General features: G+C 32.0%; 5 protein-coding genes and 1 long non-coding RNA gene across 8 annotated transcripts; 3 read left to right on the plus strand and 3 right to left on the minus strand.

Annotated features, from left to right (window-relative positions):
* Nucleotides 1-503: 503 nt before the first annotated feature.
* On the minus strand, nt 504-8,369 carry LOC125049965 (paramyosin). The gene is made up of 11 exons (XM_047649522.1): nt 7,205-8,369; nt 6,470-6,621; nt 5,931-6,103; nt 5,367-5,627; nt 4,569-4,762; nt 4,014-4,120; nt 2,514-2,639; nt 2,141-2,278; nt 1,781-1,890; nt 1,184-1,661; nt 504-865 (listed from the first exon to the last, which is right to left on the minus strand). Exons 1-11 carry the CDS (start codon nt 8,196-8,198, stop codon nt 752-754), a joined length of 2,847 nt encoding a protein of 948 aa, XP_047505478.1. The 5' UTR covers nt 8,199-8,369; the 3' UTR covers nt 504-751.
* Nucleotides 8,370-8,570: 201 nt separating this feature from the next.
* Nucleotides 8,571-10,672, plus strand: LOC125049942 (ubiquitin domain-containing protein UBFD1-like). The gene is made up of 6 exons (XM_047649486.1): nt 8,571-8,726; nt 8,841-9,283; nt 9,409-9,534; nt 9,754-9,895; nt 9,973-10,019; nt 10,084-10,672. The coding sequence occupies exons 1-6, from the start codon at nt 8,714-8,716 to the stop codon at nt 10,192-10,194; spliced, it is 882 nt and encodes a 293-aa protein (XP_047505442.1). The 5' UTR covers nt 8,571-8,713; the 3' UTR covers nt 10,195-10,672.
* Nucleotides 10,673-11,377: 705 nt separating this feature from the next.
* On the minus strand, nt 11,378-16,926 carry LOC125049939 (xylosyltransferase oxt). 2 transcript variants are annotated; one of them, XM_047649482.1, is made up of 4 exons: nt 16,239-16,926; nt 15,840-15,982; nt 14,335-14,492; nt 11,378-14,074 (listed from the first exon to the last, which is right to left on the minus strand). In XM_047649482.1, the coding sequence occupies exons 1-4, from the start codon at nt 16,826-16,828 to the stop codon at nt 12,266-12,268; spliced, it is 2,700 nt and encodes an 899-aa protein (XP_047505438.1). In that variant the 5' UTR covers nt 16,829-16,926; the 3' UTR covers nt 11,378-12,265. The 2 variants fall into 2 exon arrangements, with proteins under 2 accessions (XP_047505438.1, XP_047505439.1); XM_047649483.1 differs by lacking the exon at nt 16,239-16,926 and adding an exon at nt 16,108-16,130.
* Nucleotides 16,927-17,006: 80 nt separating this feature from the next.
* LOC125049940 (protein ecdysoneless homolog) lies at nt 17,007-18,923 on the plus strand. 2 transcript variants are annotated; one of them, XM_047649485.1, is made up of 4 exons: nt 17,007-17,318; nt 17,409-17,608; nt 17,673-17,873; nt 18,097-18,283. In XM_047649485.1, the coding sequence occupies exons 1-4, from the start codon at nt 17,117-17,119 to the stop codon at nt 18,133-18,135; spliced, it is 642 nt and encodes a 213-aa protein (XP_047505441.1). In that variant the 5' UTR covers nt 17,007-17,116; the 3' UTR covers nt 18,136-18,283. The 2 variants fall into 2 exon arrangements, with proteins under 2 accessions (XP_047505441.1, XP_047505440.1); XM_047649484.1 differs by having other exon boundaries at nt 17,008-17,318; nt 17,673-18,923.
* A 28-nt stretch (nt 18,924-18,951) lies between these two features.
* Nucleotides 18,952-21,142, minus strand: LOC125049943 (dehydrogenase/reductase SDR family member 4). Its single transcript, XM_047649487.1, has 6 exons — nt 20,618-21,142; nt 20,374-20,551; nt 20,157-20,234; nt 19,748-19,894; nt 19,293-19,427; nt 18,952-19,181 (listed from the first exon to the last, which is right to left on the minus strand). Exons 1-6 carry the CDS (start codon nt 20,737-20,739, stop codon nt 19,011-19,013), a joined length of 831 nt encoding a protein of 276 aa, XP_047505443.1. The 5' UTR covers nt 20,740-21,142; the 3' UTR covers nt 18,952-19,010.
* Nucleotides 21,143-21,957: 815 nt separating this feature from the next.
* On the plus strand, nt 21,958-22,635 carry LOC125049944. The gene is made up of 2 exons (XR_007117072.1): nt 21,958-22,444; nt 22,511-22,635. It is a non-coding gene; the product is annotated as an uncharacterized LOC125049944 (long non-coding RNA).
* Nucleotides 22,636-23,246: the final 611 nt, after the last annotated feature.

A 23,246-nucleotide genomic window follows, 5' to 3' on the forward strand; every position in this document is an offset into this window, starting at 1 on the left:
GGCGTGGGAGAGAGTGAGATAGGAGGCATTATACAGTGTATAAACTTTAAATTAGTGTGTATTTGAACATTTTCTGAAATAAAAATAAACAGATTTGATGAAAATTAAATAAGTAAGTCAAGTAAGTAGTTTAATTATAAAATTAGATTATTTATCAATTTTATTTACAAATCATTAGTTATAGAAACTTTTTGAAGTGAAAACTTCGTACTACACTTAATTAAAAGTTTATACACTGTATAATGCTTCCTATCTCATTTTCTCCCACGTTGGATCTTGTGAATTAATTTCAAACTTTTATTATTTTTTTTTTTACCAAATTAAAGATTGATATTAAAGTTCTAAATAAAAATTTAACATTAAAATATATATTTTTTTAAAGAAAAGATCCTACATTTAGATAGAGAAAAAGTCTAATTTACATATTTTAATTATAAAAACTTAGTTTTTGAAGGTTTCACTTCTACCACGTGTGAATTGGACACATGATTTTTTTTGTATTCAATTGAAAAAAATATGAGTATTTGTTATACGTTTATTTCAAGAGCAGTAAAATCAATAATCTTATACACGATATACGAGTTGATACAAATTACATATCTTTAAAGCTTATGAAAATTCTTATATGAGCCCTGATTACAACGCTTTAGAAACTGACAATTTGACAACCTGATTTACGGGATATTGTGCAATATAAAAATCATTATATGTAATTTTATTAGTTTAGTTAAGTAAAAGTCGATTCTTCAAATTATCCATTGTCCTGATCGACAGTTAACTCTTGATTTTTTTTACTTTGTTGTAAATTATTAATCACTTTTTGAACATCCAAGCGAAGCATCATTAACTTTGGATCCATGTAACTCTGAAAAGTAAAATATATTTTTATGAAGTAACTACTGTTTGACTAATATAATTTAACCATAGTCGAGCTCTCTCGAACAATCCGTTTTGTTAATATAAAAAATGTTTCAACACAATCACACAAAACGATTTTAATACAGTAAAATAACAACGAAAAACTGAATTTTTGCAATACATGAAAAGTCTAAATCTACATTTCTAATTATCATTTATCAAAATTGGTAAAATATTGTTCATATTTATATGTATTTTCTTTAAAAAATAATAGGTTTTGATACGAAAAGTATGAATTCAAATCACATACAAGAATATTTTTTACCTTATACCGATTCGATCCATGCCCTTGGACATCCTCTGCGATATCCCCATCTTGTCTATCTTCATTATTAAAATTAGACATTTCCGTTTCTATATCGTTGATTCTACCATAATCCCTGCTTAAATTAAAATCTCTACTCATAGAAAAATCTTTGGGAACAAAACTCATATGACTAAATTCTCTCGAAATCCCAAACTCCGTATGAACCGGCAGAGACTGAACATTAGTACGACATAAAGAACATTGCTTTTCATCCAACTGTTTCCTTTCATTGTGCAAACTCAATCTTTCCCTTGATAAAGCTACTTTTTCCTTCGCAATTTGTTTTTCTCTTAAATTTAATGACACAACATGTTCTTGAATCCTATGAATGCGATCTTCGTATTTTTGCTGAATGAAATTGGCCTCCGATAGTTTTTTATCTGCTTGCGATTGTTTTTCGATAGCCGATTTCGCTAAGAGATCCAAATCTCGATTCCTAATGAGAAAAAAAAATCAGACGTATGGTAAAATATATCAAAAGAATTTAAGAAAAATAATACAAAATACTTTGATTTCAATATAGAGCGGCATTGCCTAGAAGAAGAATAAACTTACTTGGCGGTTATTCTCTGCTCTTCGATATATATCGCTTGTTTTTCGGCGTTTAGTTTTGACCTCTCCTCGGTTACTTCTTGTAGACGAGCATCCAACTCTGCTTTAGTTTTCTGAAATTTTATAATTTTTTTACTCAAACGTTTTCATTAAATTCCGTATAATTTTTTTTAAATTTATTCTTTGTAACAAACAAAGAACCGACAACATATATATTATAAGAATTATTTACAGTTAGGTAAGTCAATTTTTTTAAATATATCTAAATTAAATCATTTTAAATTTAGACTTGTTCCTTTTTAGGAACGAACAAATTTTGTCATTTACAATATTCTAACCCATTTAACAAAAAATCTAAACTACCTCTATTTCCAATTTTAGACTTTGTATGGAGGCCTTTTCTTTGGCAACCAATCCCGACTCCTTCATAATTTTAGCCCTCTCTTCATCTACCCTCGCTATCTTCTCTTGATATTCCTTCTGTATTTCATCTTTTAACATCTGTAAGTTCAAATGTTTTTATTTAGCCATCTACGAAAATGTATAATAAAATTTGTATTATAAGGAAAATATTGTGTATTGCGGGATTAAAAAATGCCCCTTCAATTTTGCCTTTGAAGTTTGAATAGAAAAAAAAATGTGGGAATCAAATCGCTACACTGGTTCTAGAATAAAATACCGCTCTATAATTGGCTGCTAGAAGCTTATTCAATTAAAACGAATTTTTTTATCATACCTTAACCTCTTCATCTTGTTTCTTAAGCACATTTTTGGCGAATTCAGTCTGTTTACTAAACGTTGCTTTCTCGAATTCAAACTCCATCTTTTTCTGTCGAAGAGACGCTGTCTCCTCTTCCATCATCTGTTTTCAATAAACACCGCAGTCACTCTCAGAGACTTAACGCTAAGTAGGACTTTTGTATGTTAAAATCCAATACGTATATGAGGGAAGTCATACTTTTTCTTTACTGTTACGATTCTGAATCTGACCTTTAGTTTTTGAAAGATAAATGTTAAGATTTTTAGGAAAATTACAGTACTGGTTACTGTTACTTATTATTTTAATATAAGTATTTATATACAAGACCAACCCACCAGAATCCTGGGAAGTTGCAATAAAAAGAGAGCAGGGAAAGGTGAGAGACAAGTGATAGAATTTGGAGGAGGGCTTCACTCCCTTGGATGTCGTGTACTACTTTTGAATACAATAAAACAAACTTAATGTATCTTAAATTATAGTACTCGAATAATGGCAATTCATATTAGTGACTGAACTATTTGCTTTTCGTCGGGTACTCAAATGCCGTTGCTGACTGTGTCGCCGAGGCGATCCTGCAGGTTATGAAACTTTTTGTGCCATTGTCTGCGGTGCGGGTTGGTGGCAAGTCCCAGCCTGGGTTTAGGGGTTCTTGCTAGGCGGGCTTGCGTCGTAAGCGAGAATGCTTTAAAGCCTGGGCAGAAGCGGCGACATCATGTGATGCGACTATCGGTGAACGTAAAAAAGAATTCAACTCAGCCTCCAGGTCCTTCAAAAAGAAAGTCGCTAAGTCACAGCACGTTGCCGGATTTCTCGCCAGAAATTGGCCCACCTTCGGTTGCGTCTCTGAAGGTGGGCCTTCTGGTCTCTTGCCAAAGCTGTCCAAGAGAATTTCTGTCAGCTCGCCATTCCACCATTGCACAGGTAGGATGACTCACTGGCCCATACTGCGAAGGAGTAGGCCGATCTTCTAGGCTGTCTCTCTGCGTCGAACTCCACCTTGGATAACCAAGGGAAGGAACCACCGACTTTATTGCGGTGTGATACTATGATGCCTGAAATGATATTCCGGCAACGTGCTATCTGCAAAGCTTTATCATCCTTGGACATCCATAAGTCGAGCGAGCCTGATGGCATCCCCTCAATCGTGGTCCTGAGTTCGCTCCGGTCTTAACGCCTTTTCCGGTATCTGTACTCGCTCAGCATAGTCCCTAAGTGCTTCAATACATCCGATCCCTAAAAAAGGCAATCGCTCTGATCCGTCCAACTATCGCCGAATAGATTTATCTAACTTGTTCTCCAAAATATTGGAAACCATTATTAACTCCAGAGGTAGAAGGAGACTTGAGGGCCACCAGCTGATTAGCGTAGAACAAATGATCACGAAACAGATACAGAAAGCTAAAGTGTCTCTAAAAATCTGTGGCCACGACTGAGACTTGTAACGTCAATGTTTTTAAGTAAGACTAAGATGCTTACTGTAGTCATCTGTCGGAGTCGGCTTTCAAGCATTATCACAATATCTTTACTTTCCATTTTTTCCTTCTCAAAGTCCTCTCGATCTTTTTTCAGCTGATCAATGATATCTGAAAAATATTATTTAAAGATAAACTTTTAATGAAGGAATCCATTTAATGAGATGTTAAATTATCAATATCGGCCATTACTTTTGTGTCGGTTTCCGCTATTCTACTGTTTTATTATAAACAATAATTTTCGTAACAGAACCTTAATCGTAAAACACAAAATTGTGACTATTTAACGATGGACCATTTTTTTCATTAAATTCTTGTGTTGGCGTTTATTTGTGACATAGAAATTACAATTGTTTTGAACGTAAAAAAAACTACCTGTCCTTATTCACTCGTAGTGAAATTATATAGCATAAAGCCCTCTTCAATAAATGGTATATTCAACACAAGACAATGTGTCAATCGGTAGTTCCCGAAGTGCGTTGAACCAAACAAAACAAACTTAATAATATTACCGATATAGATATCAAACTGAATATTTTTCTGTACATAGTCAAAATACCCGTAATATGTTTCTCTCTTATCTGCAGACTTCTCTCATTATCTCTTTGAGTCTCTTTCACCAACGCGTCCATTTTACTGAACAGCTGCTGACATTTATCATTATTATCTTTAACATCTACCACCAGCCCTTGTAAGTCTAATGAAAATTCTGCTGAGTCCTTAATGAGAACTTGCTCCTGTTTTACTGCGTGTCTGGAATTGCCAGATATAATTTCATTAATAGCGTTTGATTGTATTAGCGATTATAGTACAAAATTATCTGGCTGTTACATTCTGAGACCATAAATTAACTTATTACTAATTGCTGTAGTATTTTAAATATTGTATTCGTCTTTTATAACATCTTTACCAAGATTGTTGGTATTATTTTCTTTCAGTTGTGCGAGAAAATCTCTGACCACGACTGCTGTAAAAGTACAACAGCTAAACTACACTTTTTCCAGCGTAAAAACGTATTAGGGTTGAGAGGTGAAAACGTAAAATTATGGAATTAACGTACATTCTCCTTCTAGTGGAATAGACTATAATCAAATTAAAATAAAGTGTATGTTCGTGAAAATAAACAGTTGAAGGGGGTACTATACTAGTCTAAGCACTAACTGGGTCGAAGTCCTATCGTCTAAGCTGAGAAGTTGTATAATATATCGTTAGCGGCCGAATAAATTGTAGGTATTTTTCTGACATCAAATTCAGAAACCCTAATGAAATAAACCACTAGTAAAAAGCTCCCTGGCTGACTAGTATGGTTGGCAATATATGACTCTACTTAAATTCTAATTAAATATTGTATTCTTACTTGATATTCTCCAAAAGAGATGCATGATGCTCCTGTAAAACTTTAATATTGTCAAGGTGTTGTTGTCTTAGTACGTCATTTTCGGCCTTATGCCGTTCCATAATAGAGTTTAAATTCTCTTCTGTCATTTTTTTGTACATTTGGTGATGGTCGTCCAACCACGATATCTTTTCAGTATAAAATTTTACCAGCTTGTCTGCCTCATCTTTCATTCGTTCTTCAGCTTGGTTATAAGAAACTTCCAAAAAATCTAATTGTCGCCTATAATGCAAATTGTACTATTTTTAGCTATGAATTTTTAAACTGGCCATGTCTCGTGACAGGCAGACATATTTTGTGTCTCTTTTATTGATATTTTAAGACAATTCGGTATCTAAGTCCCATAGTTCTAATGTTACTTTATATAACTCTTATAAGATATTATATACTCATAAGCGCCCAAAACTTTTCCCGAAACTGTAGTATTAATTTCCTCGGAAAATTCAAACAAATTAAAATTCTTTTGCCGCCGACCTCAGCTGAGTCATCAATAAAAATTTATGGTCAGAAGAACTTTACACAAACCTATAGGAAGTTTCCATTAAATCAATTTCTTTATCATGATTCTGCTGTAGTGACTCAACTAATTGAAGCAATTGTTTCTTTTCTCTCGTGTAAGGGCTTTCTTTAGTTTCTGTCGGGTCTACTTCCTCGTCAACCACACCCACCGCGACGTTATCGGTATTGACTAACAGTGCCTGAAATAATTTTAGTCATAAAAGTATGTAATCACTTTTGTATGAATACAAATTGTCTCAAGTTACAAATCCTGTCTGTTTTACTAATAATTATTAATTATGGAAAAGTGTTTTACCTTACAACGCGTTTCTTAACTTGACGGGAATGGACTCTATACCAACCTATATATCCTATACGCATTGAATTAGGCAATTAAAATCGTTTATTTACTTTGATTTCGGTGATTCAATGTATTGGTGTGTATTTTAGAAAGAAAAAAAGCGTAACAAGTGTAGGCCAACCAGCCTAGGAATCGCTGGTTGTTTTTTGCTGTAACAAACTGTTAAAGCTAACGGTGTTGACGTATTTTCATATTTCCTTTAAACCTTTATCCTTTGCGTAATCCTATCTTGATGGGAGGCAATAATGGTTTGCATCTGTCGGCGATGCTCAGCTTGTCGACGCAGCATTGCATCTAACTGCTGATGATGAACCATTGCTGTTTCACGCTGCACTTTTTGTGTTTCCTTCTGACGCACTGAAAAGGTAAAATAAGATAAAAATTGACGCGTAATCAAAAATACCAGCTCTTAACTGTTTTAAAAACTCTGAATTGAAATTTAAATATTTTTGAAGTAAAACTTTTTTCTTGGTCACGAAGATTTGCAGCGACTTTGTCGATTTTTTATCTTTAATAAAGATGTGCTAGTATAATATTGTGGTGCAATTATTCATACTTGAAAACCGATGGTGTTTTTAATACATATCAATATCATTATTATTCTTTTAAGTAACTAAATTACCTTTTTTTTTTGTTGTTTTTGCTTTTTTATAAGGGTACAGAACCAAGACATTTTTTGCTAAGACCCAGTTGACTATTTTAGAAAATGTGGACATAAGTTAGCAATTATTATGATAATAATGAATTTGTTATATTATTTGGTAATTGTCCATATTTATGGTGGTATTTCTATATACATACATAACAACAACTAATTTTGGGTTGGGTTTTAAATGTCGTAACTGTTACCTACCGCTTAATTATTGCTCAATAATTAATTTACCAAGAAGTTTCACTTCTGACATGTGTACTTTGTACGCACGCTTTTTTTTCTACTTACTTTGCAATGCTGCTAATTTATCATCCTGTGCCTTTAACTGAAGAGCAATCTGCAGCTGAGCTTCTTGCTGCTGCAAACACATCGTAAATCCTTCTGTTGTCAAATCATCATTTACCTCCAAGTTTAAAATTTTTTGTTGTGGTGTTTCTACATTACTAATTTCTTTCGTTTCAGTGTGTGTTTCTTCTATGCTTTCTTTGACTGGTTCAGTAGGTTTGATTTCTTTTTCAACTTTTTTTGTTTTATCTCCCGTTAACCAAGATGGCATATCGGAATCTTCCTTAATGGTATCTTCCGATTCCTGAAAGATTCCTAGCCAATCGTCACTTTTCTTTTTCTGTTTACTCGTTCTAGAGATATCTGGTTTCAGCTCTTGTTTTGATGAAGTTGGCTTAGAACCAATATTTGAATTGAATGTTTGTTTAGATTCACTTTTTCCTATTACCGAGTTCAAATTAATATCTTGATTTTTCGTTGATGTAGCAGGTCTTGATATTTGTGTTTTTACAGTAGCCCCTCCAAGTATGTCATCCAATAAAGATTGTGAACTCTTACCCCTTTCTAAAGGCTTAGGTATATTTTTCTCTTCGATTAAATCGCCTAATAAATCAATTTTTTTAGAAACATTTGGCTTTATCGGAGATTGAAAGTAATCCGGTAAGGTTGTATTAGGTTTTTCTTTTGTTAAATTAATTTCCTCTTTAGAAAACGAACGCCTTATTGCCGCCGGAGATATAGATTTATTTTCAATTATTGATGAAGTTTTTCGTGACTCTACGTTATTATTTATCTTACTGGATGTGTAAGTATTATCAGAGGGCTTAGTTCTTTGCCGTTCATCTAAGTCGAATAACGTATTCTTTTTTTCAATGTTAGTTATGATATCTTTCTTTTTGTCAGGTTTCTTTTTACTTAAAATATCATCATCAAAGAAACTATCATCGCTTCCGTCACTTAAAATACCCGCCAACGGATCGTCGGCACTAAAACTCATGGTAAATACTAAATCGCTTATTTGGATTACAATTCTACAAATTCGATGTACATACACCTTAATTAATCACAAAATAATTAGTAAAATACTTATTATAAAACCAGACTTTATTATTAAAGAACTAATGTTTATAAAAACTTTGAAGTGGCTGCCATGGAAACAATGGCAAAATGATAGACAAAAAACAATATGACATATTTATTTGTTTTAAAATATAACAAACGTTTATTTTTGACACTTTTTTTTTAATTATATGAAATATATATAAACATTTTATATAAAACCCCGACCCAGTAGGTTTTGTTTTTTCTGTACTTAATATATAATATGGTATCAGCTGTCAGATGTCAATCTTTTTTGAAGTATGAACTAGGTATGTGCTAATTTCAACCAGTCATATTATTGGTCCGCGGTCAGTATATTTTTAATTATTTTTCAAAATAACTCCATATAAAATTCATTAAATTATTGGTTACCGCACAAGAATTTAGTGAAAATTAATATAGGAATCAGTTATGGATTATATTGGTGAGTATAAGATATGCATTTACCCGAATTTAGCGGCACTTATGGTATAAATCTAAAATCACACAAGGGGCTTTTGTTCTAGAATCTTGCTAAATCATCCTTTTTGTTTACTAGCATCAGAAAAGGGAGATACAGCAGAAAATCGAGATCCAAATTCAGTTGTATCAAATGGAGCTTCAAAGGCCTCATGTATAGAAAACAAAAGCAGTGTTGATTGTGATAAATTAAACTCCATCGCACCAGTGGATAGCGCACCCTGCACGTCAGAAAAACCCCAAGAAACTGAACTATGCGATATACCAGAACAGATCGAATTTACTGTTATTTTTAATAAAAACAAACATGACATCACATTTGCATATGATGCCACAGTATTGGAACTAAAAGCACATCTGGAAAGAATATGTGCAGTGCCACAATCTGCTCAAAAATTAATTATTAAAGGAATGGCTAAAGATGATATGACATTACGAAAAGCAGGAGTTGTTAAAGGAGGCAAAGTAATGTTGGTTGGTTCAAAGATGGATGACATTTTAGCAGTAAAAAGTGCACCAAAGGTATAAATTTTAGTTATTAGAAAAAAAACTTCATTGTATATTAATGCAATTCAATTGTTCCTTATTTATTAATAAGTTGTTTGTTATTAGTATTAAATACTATAGAAAGACAATTTTCCCTTTAGGAAATCTTAGAAGAGAAAAATAGCAGTCACTCTAGTAAAGAACCTTTGTGTATGCAAAAACTTCATCAAAAAGTGCTGGACAAGGGCATCCCTCCTGATGTAATGGCTGGATTAAAAGGTGTTAAGGTAAAGTAGTATTAGTTCCTTCTTAAATGTTGATTTTCTGGTACAAGAAATTTAAAGCTTGTCATATATTTCTAAAAATAGTCAAATAAATTTATTGCTTTATCATCATCTATTCTTTGTAATGTACTGATATACAAATAGTATGAGTAGAAGATATTTTTATTGCCTTGTAATAAGTTTCCTGTGGACTGATAATATAATATTGTGGTATTATTTCAGGAACCTTTACCACCAACACCCTTAAGTGGCATGTTAAATAAGCATGGAGGCAAAGTAAGACTTACTTTCAAACCGGAACAGGACCAGCTTTGGATTGGCACTAAGGAAAGAACAGAAAAGCTTGCTATGACATCTATTAAAAGTAAGATAATTATGCCTTACTTAATCATCCTCTCTGTTGTCATAAAAATATCATACTAGTATGGTTTTAATTTTCAGGCATCACTTCAGAACCTATCAAAGAGCATGAAGAATACCATATTATGGTAAGCATTATTATAATACATAGACAACTTAATTAATAATATACTAATATTTCTTTGTTTTAAGGGCCTTCAACTGGGACCTACTGAAGCATCTCGCTATTGGATATATTGGGTCCCTGCACAATACATTGAAGCTATCAAAGATGCAGTACTTGGTGTTTGGCAATTCTTCTAAGTCATAATGTCACTGCCAACTTCTTTAAAATTACCTTGGGTAATTGCAATATAACAATTTATAAAATGTGTGAAACTCTTCCCTAGCACTTTGCCATTGGTCTATTACTATACAACTATTTTCTGTGCTAGGTAGGAAACTCCTGTTACTTTCGTACAGTGTCAATATTATTGCCACTATACTAGATGTTTTTTATCATGTTTAAATTTTCTATTATAATATCAATAATGTAATATTTAAAAATTTGTTTCTGAAATATCAGTTATTTGAGAGCTTATTACCCCAATGTTTTTTTTACAATCTCTGATCTCTTTACAATATTGGTATTCAGGAAAGGATTGATATGAATGTTTAAATTAATTTAATTTTAGTATAAACTTTGGAAAATATTTTTTTAATTGAAATTTAACAACCTTCATGTCAATCCTTAACTGTAATTTTGATAGAATTAGATTAAATAAAATGTTTCAGGTGGTAACCTTGTTTATATTTCAAATAAAGTAAAACTGTCAATATACACTAAATATATTTAAAATTTAATTTATAAATATAGCAAAGGATTTTAAACACCTTCAATTCTGGTCACATTTTTGATCTTTGCAGCTGAGCTACCCTCACTTTTCTGTAAAATCTATTCCAGCTAAAAATAAATAGCAAAATTATGTATGCTATTAAGAATCTCTATATTAATTCATATTTATCACATACTTAACTTTTACATAGTTATGTAAATTTCAAATACCCATGAGAATAGGTGCAATGAGCCGATGGTCTTACGTTTCACACTAAGGCCCGTATTTTAGAACATTGTACTCTGCATCCGTTTCTTTGATAATTTTTATTTCATAGACAAGTAGGTAATAAGCCTACCGTCTGACACAAGTCGTCAATTTTTTTTTTAGATATGCCGGTTTCCTCAATGTTTTCCTTTACCCGTAGACAGAAAGTCCATTGGTGTCCGGCCAGGAATCGATCTTACGACCTCACGCATGCTGTTTGCACAAATTAGAATATAGATCTTAATATTTTTGTTATAACCAGCATCTTGCTCGCAAAATATAATCAAAAGAGGTTCTTTCTACGTAAATTTCGAACATGATTTCATAAAAAAATTATTGCATTCTATTTTTGAATGTTTGATTATTGTTTAAAAACAAAAAAAAGAAAGAAAAAAAATTCAAAATTCTATAATATATAATTTATTACATCTTAATAAAGATCAGTCTTTGAGCATGAACAAGATATTAAAATATAACATTAGTTTGCTATAATATAGCCACGTTGGTTACCTATTCTGATTACTTAAGTGTCTAGGTAAAACATCGCTCTCCTGAAAAGGCAACTATTTAAAAATAAAAATATAATTTATTCATGTAGGTGTCTTAATGTGCACTTACGAACATCAGTAAAAAAAGTTCTATCAAGAGCGTAGAACGGTCGAGAAGAAGTGGTAATTAACTCTTCGTTACTCAATTTAATCTCTAAGGTTTTTTACAATATGTTTGTAAGCGCCGGCAACCATGTTCCTCGTCACATTTTAAAGCGGTTAATTATTGTAATAAGATAAAATAGAAAGAATAAACTAATAAGGAAACCGAACGTTTCACAACTATCAGCAAGGTGCGGTGAAATAGGATGCACTTACTTAATTCGACCTTTAGAATATCGACACACGTTAACAGTTGAACATCAGGTTTCATACGCTAATCATCAATATCGTAGAATAATATTATTGCTAAGTAATCAGTAAAGTGATATTTAATACTGTGTAACAGATAAAAACATTGCGCCCAAAAGTCAACTATTTTCTGGGATGTTTATATCTCGCTCTACCTACACAATGATGTAAATCACAGAAATAGGATAAAAAGAGGAAAATACCCGATATTTAAAATGATGACTAGTCTTAATGACTAAGAATATTAACCCAAATAGGGAACTTTGTGATTTTAAAGTTATAATTTAAAGCTGCCATACTGCTAGCTGCTGACATGTGCAGGTTTATCAATAGGTACTGACTGTTCTAGCCCTTTTATAACACATAATTCAACTTATGAAGAAAATCCCTTTGTCATACTCTTTTTAACCGACCCGTGTGTATATCTAATTTGCCGACGGTGCCCTTAGGGTCAGGGGAGAGAGAACTCCACTCTGTCACTGCGCATGGATTAAAATGATAATTTCCACAAAGGACTTTTTCCGACTCTTGCGTATTTTTAGAGTCATTTATACAAGAACCCAAAATGCTATAAAATTCGATATTTAATATATCAATCCATTCGCGCAAATCATTACCAATTCGTTTAATGTTGGAGTTTGAAACTTCTTTCAACAGAAGTGACTCTTCTTTAGCAGGTACGAATTTCAGTGGTTTGATATTTGTTAAATTTCTATACGAATTTTGTGAACCACTATGAATCAAGCCAACTTCTTGATGTGATACTTCTTTTCCGGAAAAATATTCTAATGGTGTTATAAGAAACTTTGTTACAGCTACCAAAGTTGTTTGCTCAAATAGCCCTACTTTCCAAACTCCTGGTAGAAGAGGGTGTCTAATATTAGGTTTAATAAAATTCGTAAGGTTATTTTCATCCCTGCTGATAATATTAACATCAGCTAACATTCCTGCAGGATCCAGCCATAAAACTGTTAAATTTCCACTTTGCTTATGTGAAGAGAATTGATATAATAAAACTGGATCAGAGAAAGGACCTAAGATCCCACCAAAATTTCTAAAAATCATTTCTTTTTGGTCATAGTCGGAGCCTACTCTAAACGTTTTTATGTAATCTACGATTGGACTATTAAAGTTCAACTCTAAGTGATGTTTAGGCTTGTACCATGTTTCAATAACAACATTTAAACCATTATTTAACACTGCTTTGTGTAAAATTAAATTTCCTTTGTATACATCTGCATACTTATAAAGATGTATTTCTAATATTTCTCCCAATTTGATATCACAACCTTCTGTAGCTAAGATTTTTGAATTCTGACGAATAATACTCCCCGCGTGTGACAAAACTGTATCGTCAGTACTTGCAGTTAAATCATTTGTATCATAAATGCTTTGCCAATAGGCTTCTAAATTGTTAATCAAATAATGATCATTAACTCCTATAAATTGTTCAACTCTTGTTATAATTTCTTGATTTATGATGGGCTCAAATTTACGGGCGAAAAATAACTGCCTATTTAAAGTATTTTGAATTTTTGCCCAATCCTCCGTTCTAAAATCATTTGGTGAACATCCACACCAGTCAACCACGTGTTTATATTGACATTTACATCCCAATTTTCGCTTCCAATTGGTTACGTGTAAATTATTATCCACATATGTATTACAAAACTTTGAATTTCTCAAAACAGTGTGAAAAAATGATTCTGCTGGTAAAAGCGTATGTTCAAATATTATTTCCAAACCTTTAAGTAGATCTTGTTTACCTTCAATAATGTATGAAACAAAGTCAGGGGATAAAGCCACCCAGTCACTACCACCATCAATTGTAATACCACGGGGTAGTTTCCGTTCACCTATTCTCCACATATGTGTTTCGCACTCAAGAAACGTTTTATCGAGACCTTGTTTTTTAATAAACCTTTGAACTTCACGTCCATGGGACTTTACAAAGTTCAGACCCTTATTGGCTGATAAAAAGTTTTCAAGTTCTTCCAAAGATTTTATAGGAAAGTCACTTTCACTTAAATTAATAACGTAATCCCACTCCCAACCCAAATCAATAAAATCCTTCATACAATTAAGCAGCATCTTAAGTAATGAAGCACCACCCCAAATTGTTGAGAATCTAACTGGAGCCAATCTTATATTTGGAAACTGCTTTTCAAGGGATGATAGCTTGCGATGCAGGTGGTCCTGCCTCTGTAAGATTATAACAAAAAATTTACAAAAAAAATTTAGTTAAACATTAAATAAAATTACTTTTAAAATGAAAGCTTTAGAAAAGGATAGATAACAACATTTTACAAGGGCCTTTTACCTAGCTATAAATAGCATATGACACATGTTAGAAAGTGATCATCAAAATAAACAACGAGTGTCTTATACAACTGTCCCTTTTTGTGTTGTTATTAATAGAAAAAACCCTATGAGTTTGAACTAACAACACATAATTTACTTACTTTGTCAATATGAATATAAAAATAGTGATTTTTTCTGTACAAGGTATTTATTAATCGATATACTTGTCTCAGGGCTCTTCCATTTAAAGTTAATAGAAATACTATTCTTATTGATTTTCCATCTTGATTTTTTATTTCCGGAGTCTGTGGAATAAATTCTGTAAAAAAAGATCACATATTGTTTGTTATTGTATTCATAAGTTTAATGAAGTAAGTCTTCGTTAAAAAAAATTCAAAATTGAAATGAATAAGTGAATTGCCATTATTCCATACCTATAAAACATAGGCACAGTTTTACAATTTAAATTTTTTTTTATAACTAACTGAAAATTAATAATGACTAAATTGAGTTATAACCATTTCAATCAGATTTATATTTAACGTAATTCGGATCTGAAATGAATCCTAGAAAAAATTTAGTTAACGTGCATCAAAGGAAATAAATGTTTAATTTAAGAGACAAAGATTTAATTTTGTTTTGTAAAAATGTAAAGTAAAACAAATTACGTATTTATTGTATTACTCCTACATCATTTGAAACTGACGTAAAATCAAACATACAATTAGCATATTGGTGTAAAAATCCAAATTCATTGTAAATAACTGAGAACTATCATAACTGAAAGCATCAAAAAATTTGCGATTAAGATATTTTTGATCAAAGACAGCAACCAATTGCCAATTTTTCTTTATCTACCTATTTAAAACAGGCAGTGAGATACATACATATAATGTAAAAATTATACGTTTATAACGTTTGTGATTACGATATTATAAAGTCAATGCCGAGGAAATTTTACCTTGGATAGATACGTACATTACCTAAAATAGCTGTGAGTGTGACTTTGATATAATATATTTTTGTCTTATTGAATTGCGACGTTAAGATTAAATAAAAGTGTGATGTAATTTATGGACATAAATATTTATTTAGCTAGCTGGAACTAGAATTTACGGTTGGTACTGTTGAAAGGTTTTCTCCAATTTCAAAAAAAACTATGCTCTCTATGTTCGTGAAATGTTACAAACTGTTTTTAAAATATATTACGGAAATAAATAAATGTAAAATAACGTATGATAATAAATTATTATTTAGGGACTGTTTGAGAAGACAGTCCAGCCCGTCTGTCAATTTAAACAGTCTTATTAACTTTTTCATTATTTTCCAAGTCTTTCCGAGTCTATGTCGGTAGAACGTTCATAAATTAAATTATTAATTGTATACCAACCTCAACTTATACCATACAATTCTATTCATCTTGAATATAAAACCGTTATATTCATTGATTAAAAGAAAATAATTTATCCCCAACTGTACTTATCATACTTTCTACAAATACAGGATTGTTTAAAAGTGAAATATGTGTATGACATAATTAGTTTTGTTATTTAATAATTTTGTTGTTTTTTTAAACAACAGCCCTTTTCTGCTTTCCCGAAGTCAGGTTTTTCTTTATACAACCAATGAACCCAAAGGTATTTAAATAATGTTATGTAATACTTACTATGCAGGCCAGTTTCATAAACATTCATAGTAAAGTAACCACCACAGACTTGGCTAATATCCCCAGGACATTTCATGTCACATGATTTATCAGGTATTTTAGAAGTTTCAGGAGGAGATTCCTCTCCACAAAAACACTCCGTTCTACAAATAATACAATATACAATATCTATTTTCTATAAAATCTGATGTCTCATAAACTTGAATAACCACATTTATATATCTGTTTATTTAATCATTTTAAATAAGTGCATTACCAACTCACTAACCAATAATAAAACAGGTCTATTTTTTCTGACTGGGCAATATAGAGCTGAAAGTTAAATTAAATGTAAAAATAAGGTAAATAATTTAATTCATCTCAATTTAAGAATACTTTAAACATTAAGAAAACACTCACCCATATTGGACACCGGCATAGGGAAATCCAGCTTGAACACATATATCTAAGCAGTATAGTGGAGAGTTCAGATTTGCATAATTACCATAAAAGCTTGATAACAATCTCAGTTTTTTTTCATCCAAATAGCAACCTATATGTCGCCCAAATATCTTGGCATTCAATTTGCAATAATTATTCAATTCTTGTGGATAAAAATTACCATCTTGAATAAGACATGTTTTATTTACAATAAGTTGCTTACAAAACTGAGATTTAGCTCGGTGAATAGCTGAAATAGCTTCCCGGCTTTTCACCTCACATATAGGAATGAAGTCTAATTCTTCCTTTCTTAGTACAGCTTTGTTTTGATGGTTTCTCGGAGATAAATCTTCATCGTCACTTATACCTGGGTTGATTCTTCTTGCAGAAACTTCAGCTAAGTTGTTTAAATGAAGGGAATTGTGGCTACTTCTTCGTAAAAATTTATTCTCATGAATAGAAGGAAAATAATTTATCGATATTAATATCTGAGCAAAGAATATAGTTAGAACAGTAATAATCAGGCACTTAGCGTACTTGTACAATATCCTTCTTATATTTAATACCATTTTAAGTTTATTTAATTATTTCTAAATGTTTTTATTTTTAACCTCAAACATATACATGACGATTGACATTTGACATATATATGACAATCAATGGACAATGGTCCATTGCTACAATAATCTTTAGATACATTTATACTCACAGCTAGACGACAGACGACAGCTGAGTGCTGACTTTCGTATGTCAAAAACGTATTGGATTTGGCGTGCCGAGCAATAAATGTTAAAACTCGATGTGTATTGTGTACTTAAAAAAACTTTTATAAGTATATAATTAACAAAATAATAGAAATGGTACGCAAAGGAAAAGAACTTAACTTTGATGACACCATCCAGTGTCGGTTTTATTCCCGCAACAAGTATTGTAAACAAGAGTGGGAATATCTATGCAACGATTTGAACGTTACAATAAATAAAATATCAAACGGGTATTTGTGGAATAGAGATGAATTTAAGATTGATGTCCCATTGCAAATAGAAGAAAACAAAATAAGTAGATATTTCTATCATAATATGGGAAGCAATACATATATTAATATACCAATTCCAAAATGTCCCTAATTAAATATATTTCTTATTACAGATATTGAGTATTTAATAAGTTTAACATGTTTTGGTGACAACATCGAAGATGAATGGTTCATAGTTTATTTGGTTTATGAATTAACTAAACTCTATGAGGACTTGATAGTCCACATGGAAGATGGGGATGGTTGTTTTCTTTTAATTGAAGCTGCAAATTGTCTACCATGTTGGTTGAAGCCTGATAATGCTGACAATAGAGTAAGTTTTAAGACACAAACAAAATTTTAAAATATAAGTTTTTTAATTATATTTTTCGTTTCAGGTTTTTTTGTCTCAAAATTGTATTCATTTAATTAATCCTCACTTGATCAGCTTAGAAGATGATCTGGATATTTGTAGTGCTGTTAAAATATTAATAGATAATTGTGAGAACACTAAAGCAAGCTGTGAAATACAAAACGCAATTCAAAAGAGAATTAGTGGCTATCCTGAGAAAATACAAGACACTATTCACACAGCAATTGTAAGTTTACCAAAAGAGATTGCTACCGTATTGAAATTAAAACCTTCACTTATTTCTTCAATAGTTAACACTTACTGTAATTATGACATGTTTGAAGCAAAAATTTGCAAAGAAGTTAACTATACAGATTGTATTGATGTTTCAATTACATTCACTAAATTTTTATATGCAATGCTGCTCCATGCTAGTCTGCGAAAGAATGTAAATAAACATTATTTAACAGCTCAAGATGAAAAGAAAAAGGTGCTTGGTTATAAGTTAACATGTGGTTATGAACTGATAATGAATCAGTCTACCCAGGATATTTTTCTCTCTCCTGAATATAAAAAGTTTCTAAATGGTTTAACAAACATGGGGTATTTTAGAAATAACATTGAAGGTTCTCAAGAGTATAAGGAACTTTTGGAAAAGGCTAAAACAAATTTCCTTACAATGGAATGTCCAATGAATAAACATATTTATAATGAAATATGTAAAATTAAAACAGAAGACTCCTTTTATAATATAAAACAGCAGCTTTCACTGGGTGATTTTGAACTTACTGAAGATGATGATAATTGGCTAAACATTTCTCCTGATCAATTAGATGATGTATTAACAAGCAGATTTGGAGCTAATACTACAGATAAAGATAAAACTATTAATTCAGCTCAGAATATTACATCAGCTTTAACAGACTTTTTAAAGAAGAATTCTGATTTTGAAGGAATTGAAAAATCTATTGAACATTCTGAAGATAATAAAATAGAATTTGATCCTGATCAATTTACAAAATGTTTAGATAAATATTTAAATATTGTAACATCAAATGACACTATAGAATTAAGTGATGATAGTGAGTATAGTGACATGGATGATGAAGTTAGTCAACAAGTTGATAAAGAGCTGTGTTCTGTTTTGTCATATTTGCCTAAATCAGACCATCATACAGTTAAAAATAACTTAATACAAAGTATAAAAGAAGAAGGATTGTCTGGACCATCAAGTAACATACTGAAAACAATAGGCATTAATAAAACAGATTTATTAGATTCTGATGATGATGAATAAAAATATCCCCTTATATAAAAATATCCCCTTAGATAAAAATATAGTTTTATGAAAATAAAATATTCTATTCTTATAATTTCATTTGAACTATAATCTGCAATGAGTACCACCAGCAACAACAAGGGTTTCTCCCGTCATATAGCTAGCATCATCTGAGACCAAGTAGGCAACAGCACCGGCTATTTCATCAGGTTTTCCAAATCTTTTCATGGGTACTATTGATAAAGACGTTTCTTTTCCTAAGTCAGTTGATGTTATCTGTAATCAAAATTATTTTGTAATTTTAGTAGCTTAGTCTTGTAAAAGTGAGATAAAATTGCATACTAGATACAAAAATATATTTAGCACAGCATTAAAAAATGTACTCACTGCAGAAGCGAATTTTGTAGCAACAACGCCTGGTGCCACACAATTTACTCTAATGTTTTCCCTTACAACTTCATTAGAAATTGCTTTTGTAAGTCCCACCAGAGCCGTTTTACTTACACTGTACACACCTAAAGGCTAAAAGAATATTTTGCAATTAGTGACAAAATGAAGCAGATACAACAAAAAAGTGACAAAATGGATTCCCTTGAATAAAACTTGGTCCAATGTTCCCACACTCTAGTAAAATATAATTTTTAATATGCCAATTAGCATAAATTAAATCATGTATGATCCAAACGTTTCTAACAAAAAAAATATAATATTAAGAACACATGCCATTATGTGAAAAGGACAATAATACTCACTATTTCCACTACATAGAATTTTTAAATTAGTTAGTTTCAGAGGTCGTGACACAAAATCACATACTTCATTATACAAACTAATGTACATACCTGCATAGGTTGATAAGCAGCAATTGATGATATGAAAACAATGCTGCCTCCACCCCGTTTAATCAATTCTGGGTAAGCTTCTTTAGCCAATAACCAAGAACACTTTACATTTATTTCAAATATTTTGTCCCAAGCCTTCTCTTCAGTCTAAAACACAAAATATACAAGTACAACATAAAGTAGTAGTTGGCTTAATAATAATAATCAGTGGAGCTACAACTGTAACTATGTAATTTATAAAATATGAATACTTAACTTTCTTAAAGCCATTCGAGACATTATTTAAAAAAAAAAATTATATTCTACATTATTCAATAATTTAAATTTAATTATCAATAATGATTATTGAATTGGTTATAATTTTTTAACTGTGTGCTTTCTTGATTGATACTAAAGAAGTTAATGTTACCTCTAATGTGTCAGCCACAGAGGGGTTGACTGCTGCATTTGATACTAAAATATCTAGTCCACCAAACTTGCTTTTAGCCTGCATATAAAAGAAAAATTACCTATGTGAAGTGTATAAATATTTAAATAAACCTGTCTTTACATTTTAAAAAAATACAGGTTTTTTAAATTGTAAAATTCTTCAAACTAAATATTTCATTAATTACTGTTGAGCAGACCGTTTCAAACAATTGTTTTCTTTGATCTTCATTTCCAACATGGCAAACCACACCTTCAACTTGAATACCATCTCTGCGAAGTTCATCTGTTGCTTTTTTCACATTTTCCTCCTTCCGGCTACTAATTATAATTGAAGCACCTTCATTTCCAAGACGTTTTGCTATGGCATATCCAATTCTGAGGAAATATTCATTATTTGTAGCTGCATTGTGTTTTAATAAAGCTTTAGATATTATAACTTACCCATCTGTAGAGGCTGTAATAATGGCAACTTTTCCTTTTAATCTTGAACTATGAAAACTTTTTGTATTTACATGCTGAGCTAATATTAAAGGCACTTTCTTAATAAATGTGTTTCTAAGCATTCTTCGTTTCTAAAATACTACCTCGATTTGGATAATGATTATAAAATAATATGGAGTTCAAAGTCCAGCTAAAGTGGTTAGGTACCTAGTCTATTAGAATGCTCAACTTCTTATCTCGTTAAAATCAGATTAGTTTTATTAAAAATATATTTACGTGTCTACTTAGGAACTATTAGGTACCTATCAAATTATTATAAAAAATGAAAATTTACTCTAGTGAATGTTAATATTTGTGACCAGTCACACACCACAGTTCAATGTTCATAGTTCATACTTCATAGCCGTTTTTTGTTCGAAAACAGTAACTAAACTGTAACTAGTAATATTTCGATATTTACAAACTTACTAGAGATGACCACGAAAGTGACGAAACACTTGATTCGAATGATGACAGTCAAAACTCGATTTTATAGAGATTATAATGTTAATTCGAATTACGAACTGTCAATTTATTAAATTTCTTTGATATATCCATTGATATACAAAAACCCAAGATGCACAATCAACGTCAAAAAAAACATCCTCAAAAAATGAGCGCAACATTCTAAATTGTGCGCTCATTTCAAATAGTCTCGGCTCTCGCGTCTAATAAGTGGAGTCGATGTTATTTATTTGTGTTTTTTTTTATAAATAAATTTGACGGCGCATTCCTAGCGCCATCTGTTTAGAAATACTAGAATTATTGGAACGAGATTTGACTATGGTCAGTCTGGCGGAGCGTCGTGTCGATGGTCAGCGCGAACATGTTGAATTTCGTTTAGTTTTCGAACGTCAACGGCGAGCGCACCACGTCTGCGACGAATCGCTTTTTGTTCCAAATAATCTTGTGTCTTTTTGTTACAAAACTAATTAAAAGTGATTGATTAAGTGATTCCCTAATTACGAGTGAATAGATTTTAGTGAATTGCTGTAAGGGAGATACTTTTTGTGATTCTATTGTTCCTACCCACATAACAACTTATTGAAGACATGGCTTATTCTTATGATAGAGGGCATCCGCCCATATCAGAAGTGGGATCCCATGCGCTGCTGACCGTGCAAAAACAACCACCTGACTAAAATAGCGCCTTGAAGTTGTTAAGTAATATGGAAATTTTACTTACTCGGATGTTAGCGACAACGCAACCACCGGTGGCAACTGCTAACGCCCAGTATAGTGCAGTGAAATTCGTAGCATAATCGGGTAGACGCAGACGCGGATATAGAAGGTTGGTCTTAATTACTGAGCTTAAAGTACTGACTAAACATTTAGAGGGCGTAGATTTCTCTAGCTCTTAGCAGTGTACTGAAAAGGCGCGCAGCTTGCTTGAGCAACTTAAATTTGTATGAGCTGACATGGGAGAATGTAAAACAAAGTTTAATGGCTAGATTTTGTAAACCAAAATTATTTCAAGACTTCTTTGATGAAATATTGCGTTTTCAAATTGGAACAAAAGAAACTGCAGCAGAGTGGCCTGCGCTTATGGAATATGATCGAAACTATACCTAAAACCCGAATCTCAAGATTTTATAACTGGATACGTCATATCGGTCTTATGTCAGAAGGATGATTTGATATGCCGTGAGCTAAACGCATATACTGTCACTATTAAACCTCAGCTGTTTAGAATCTTAAAAGGCATTTCCCTAAAGCGAAGATCGGGTGTTACTGAAATCCAAGAGCCTGATTTCAAGCGACCTAGAATTGTGGACGCAAGATTTCCTGGTAAATGTCATTTTTGTAAAATCCTCGGACACCGGCAAGCCGACTGTAAAAAGCGTCTTCGAGAAGATTCTTCTAGGATGACTAAGCAGCAAGATCCGTCAACTGCAACACGTGCCCCCGAGAAAACTTCTACCGTAACCTGTTATATATGCGGTCAAGTTGGACACATAGCAACAATTTGTAAAGAAAAGGAAAAAAAGGTGGTGGATCTACTGCAAGGTAATAGGTCAATATCTGCGAACAGTGGCTGTCGAGGGGCACCTTGGGGATGTCATCTGGTGAGTCAGTCTCCTTTTTTTTTTGTTTGATAGCGGATCGTCTTGCTCGTTGAGAAAAGAGAGCTATTCTACTAAGTTCCCAAGTACTGTGCGCAATGATCTTGTGTATCTTGCGGGCATTGGTGGTGATGAAATAAAATCTACGTCACAGATTTCGAGTGAGGTTAATCTTGAAAAATTTTTAAAACTCTTGACATTTCATGTAGTACCAGACTCATGTCTTACCCTGTTATAATAGGTAGGAACATTTTAGAACACGGTGTGAGCGTCAAAATTAATAATGATAATTTGATTTTTTTTTTCAAATTTGAGGAACAAGTTAATGTTTGAAGTCTAAAACTGACCTGACCCCACGTGTTCATCGTTGGTGGGCATTTTTACAAGCCTACGTTTTTGATATCATATATCGCGAGGGTCGTGGCATGGAGCACGCGGATTGCCTTTCTAGAAATCTGCTGCCGGACCCCAATAGCTTAGTTTCCGAGTCACAAGTCTCTTCAAAACCTACAATTCAGACAGTAAAT

This window comes from Pieris napi, chromosome 5, assembly GCF_905475465.1.
Source record: "Pieris napi chromosome 5, ilPieNapi1.2, whole genome shotgun sequence".
NCBI lineage: Eukaryota > Metazoa > Arthropoda > Insecta > Lepidoptera > Pieridae > Pieris > Pieris napi.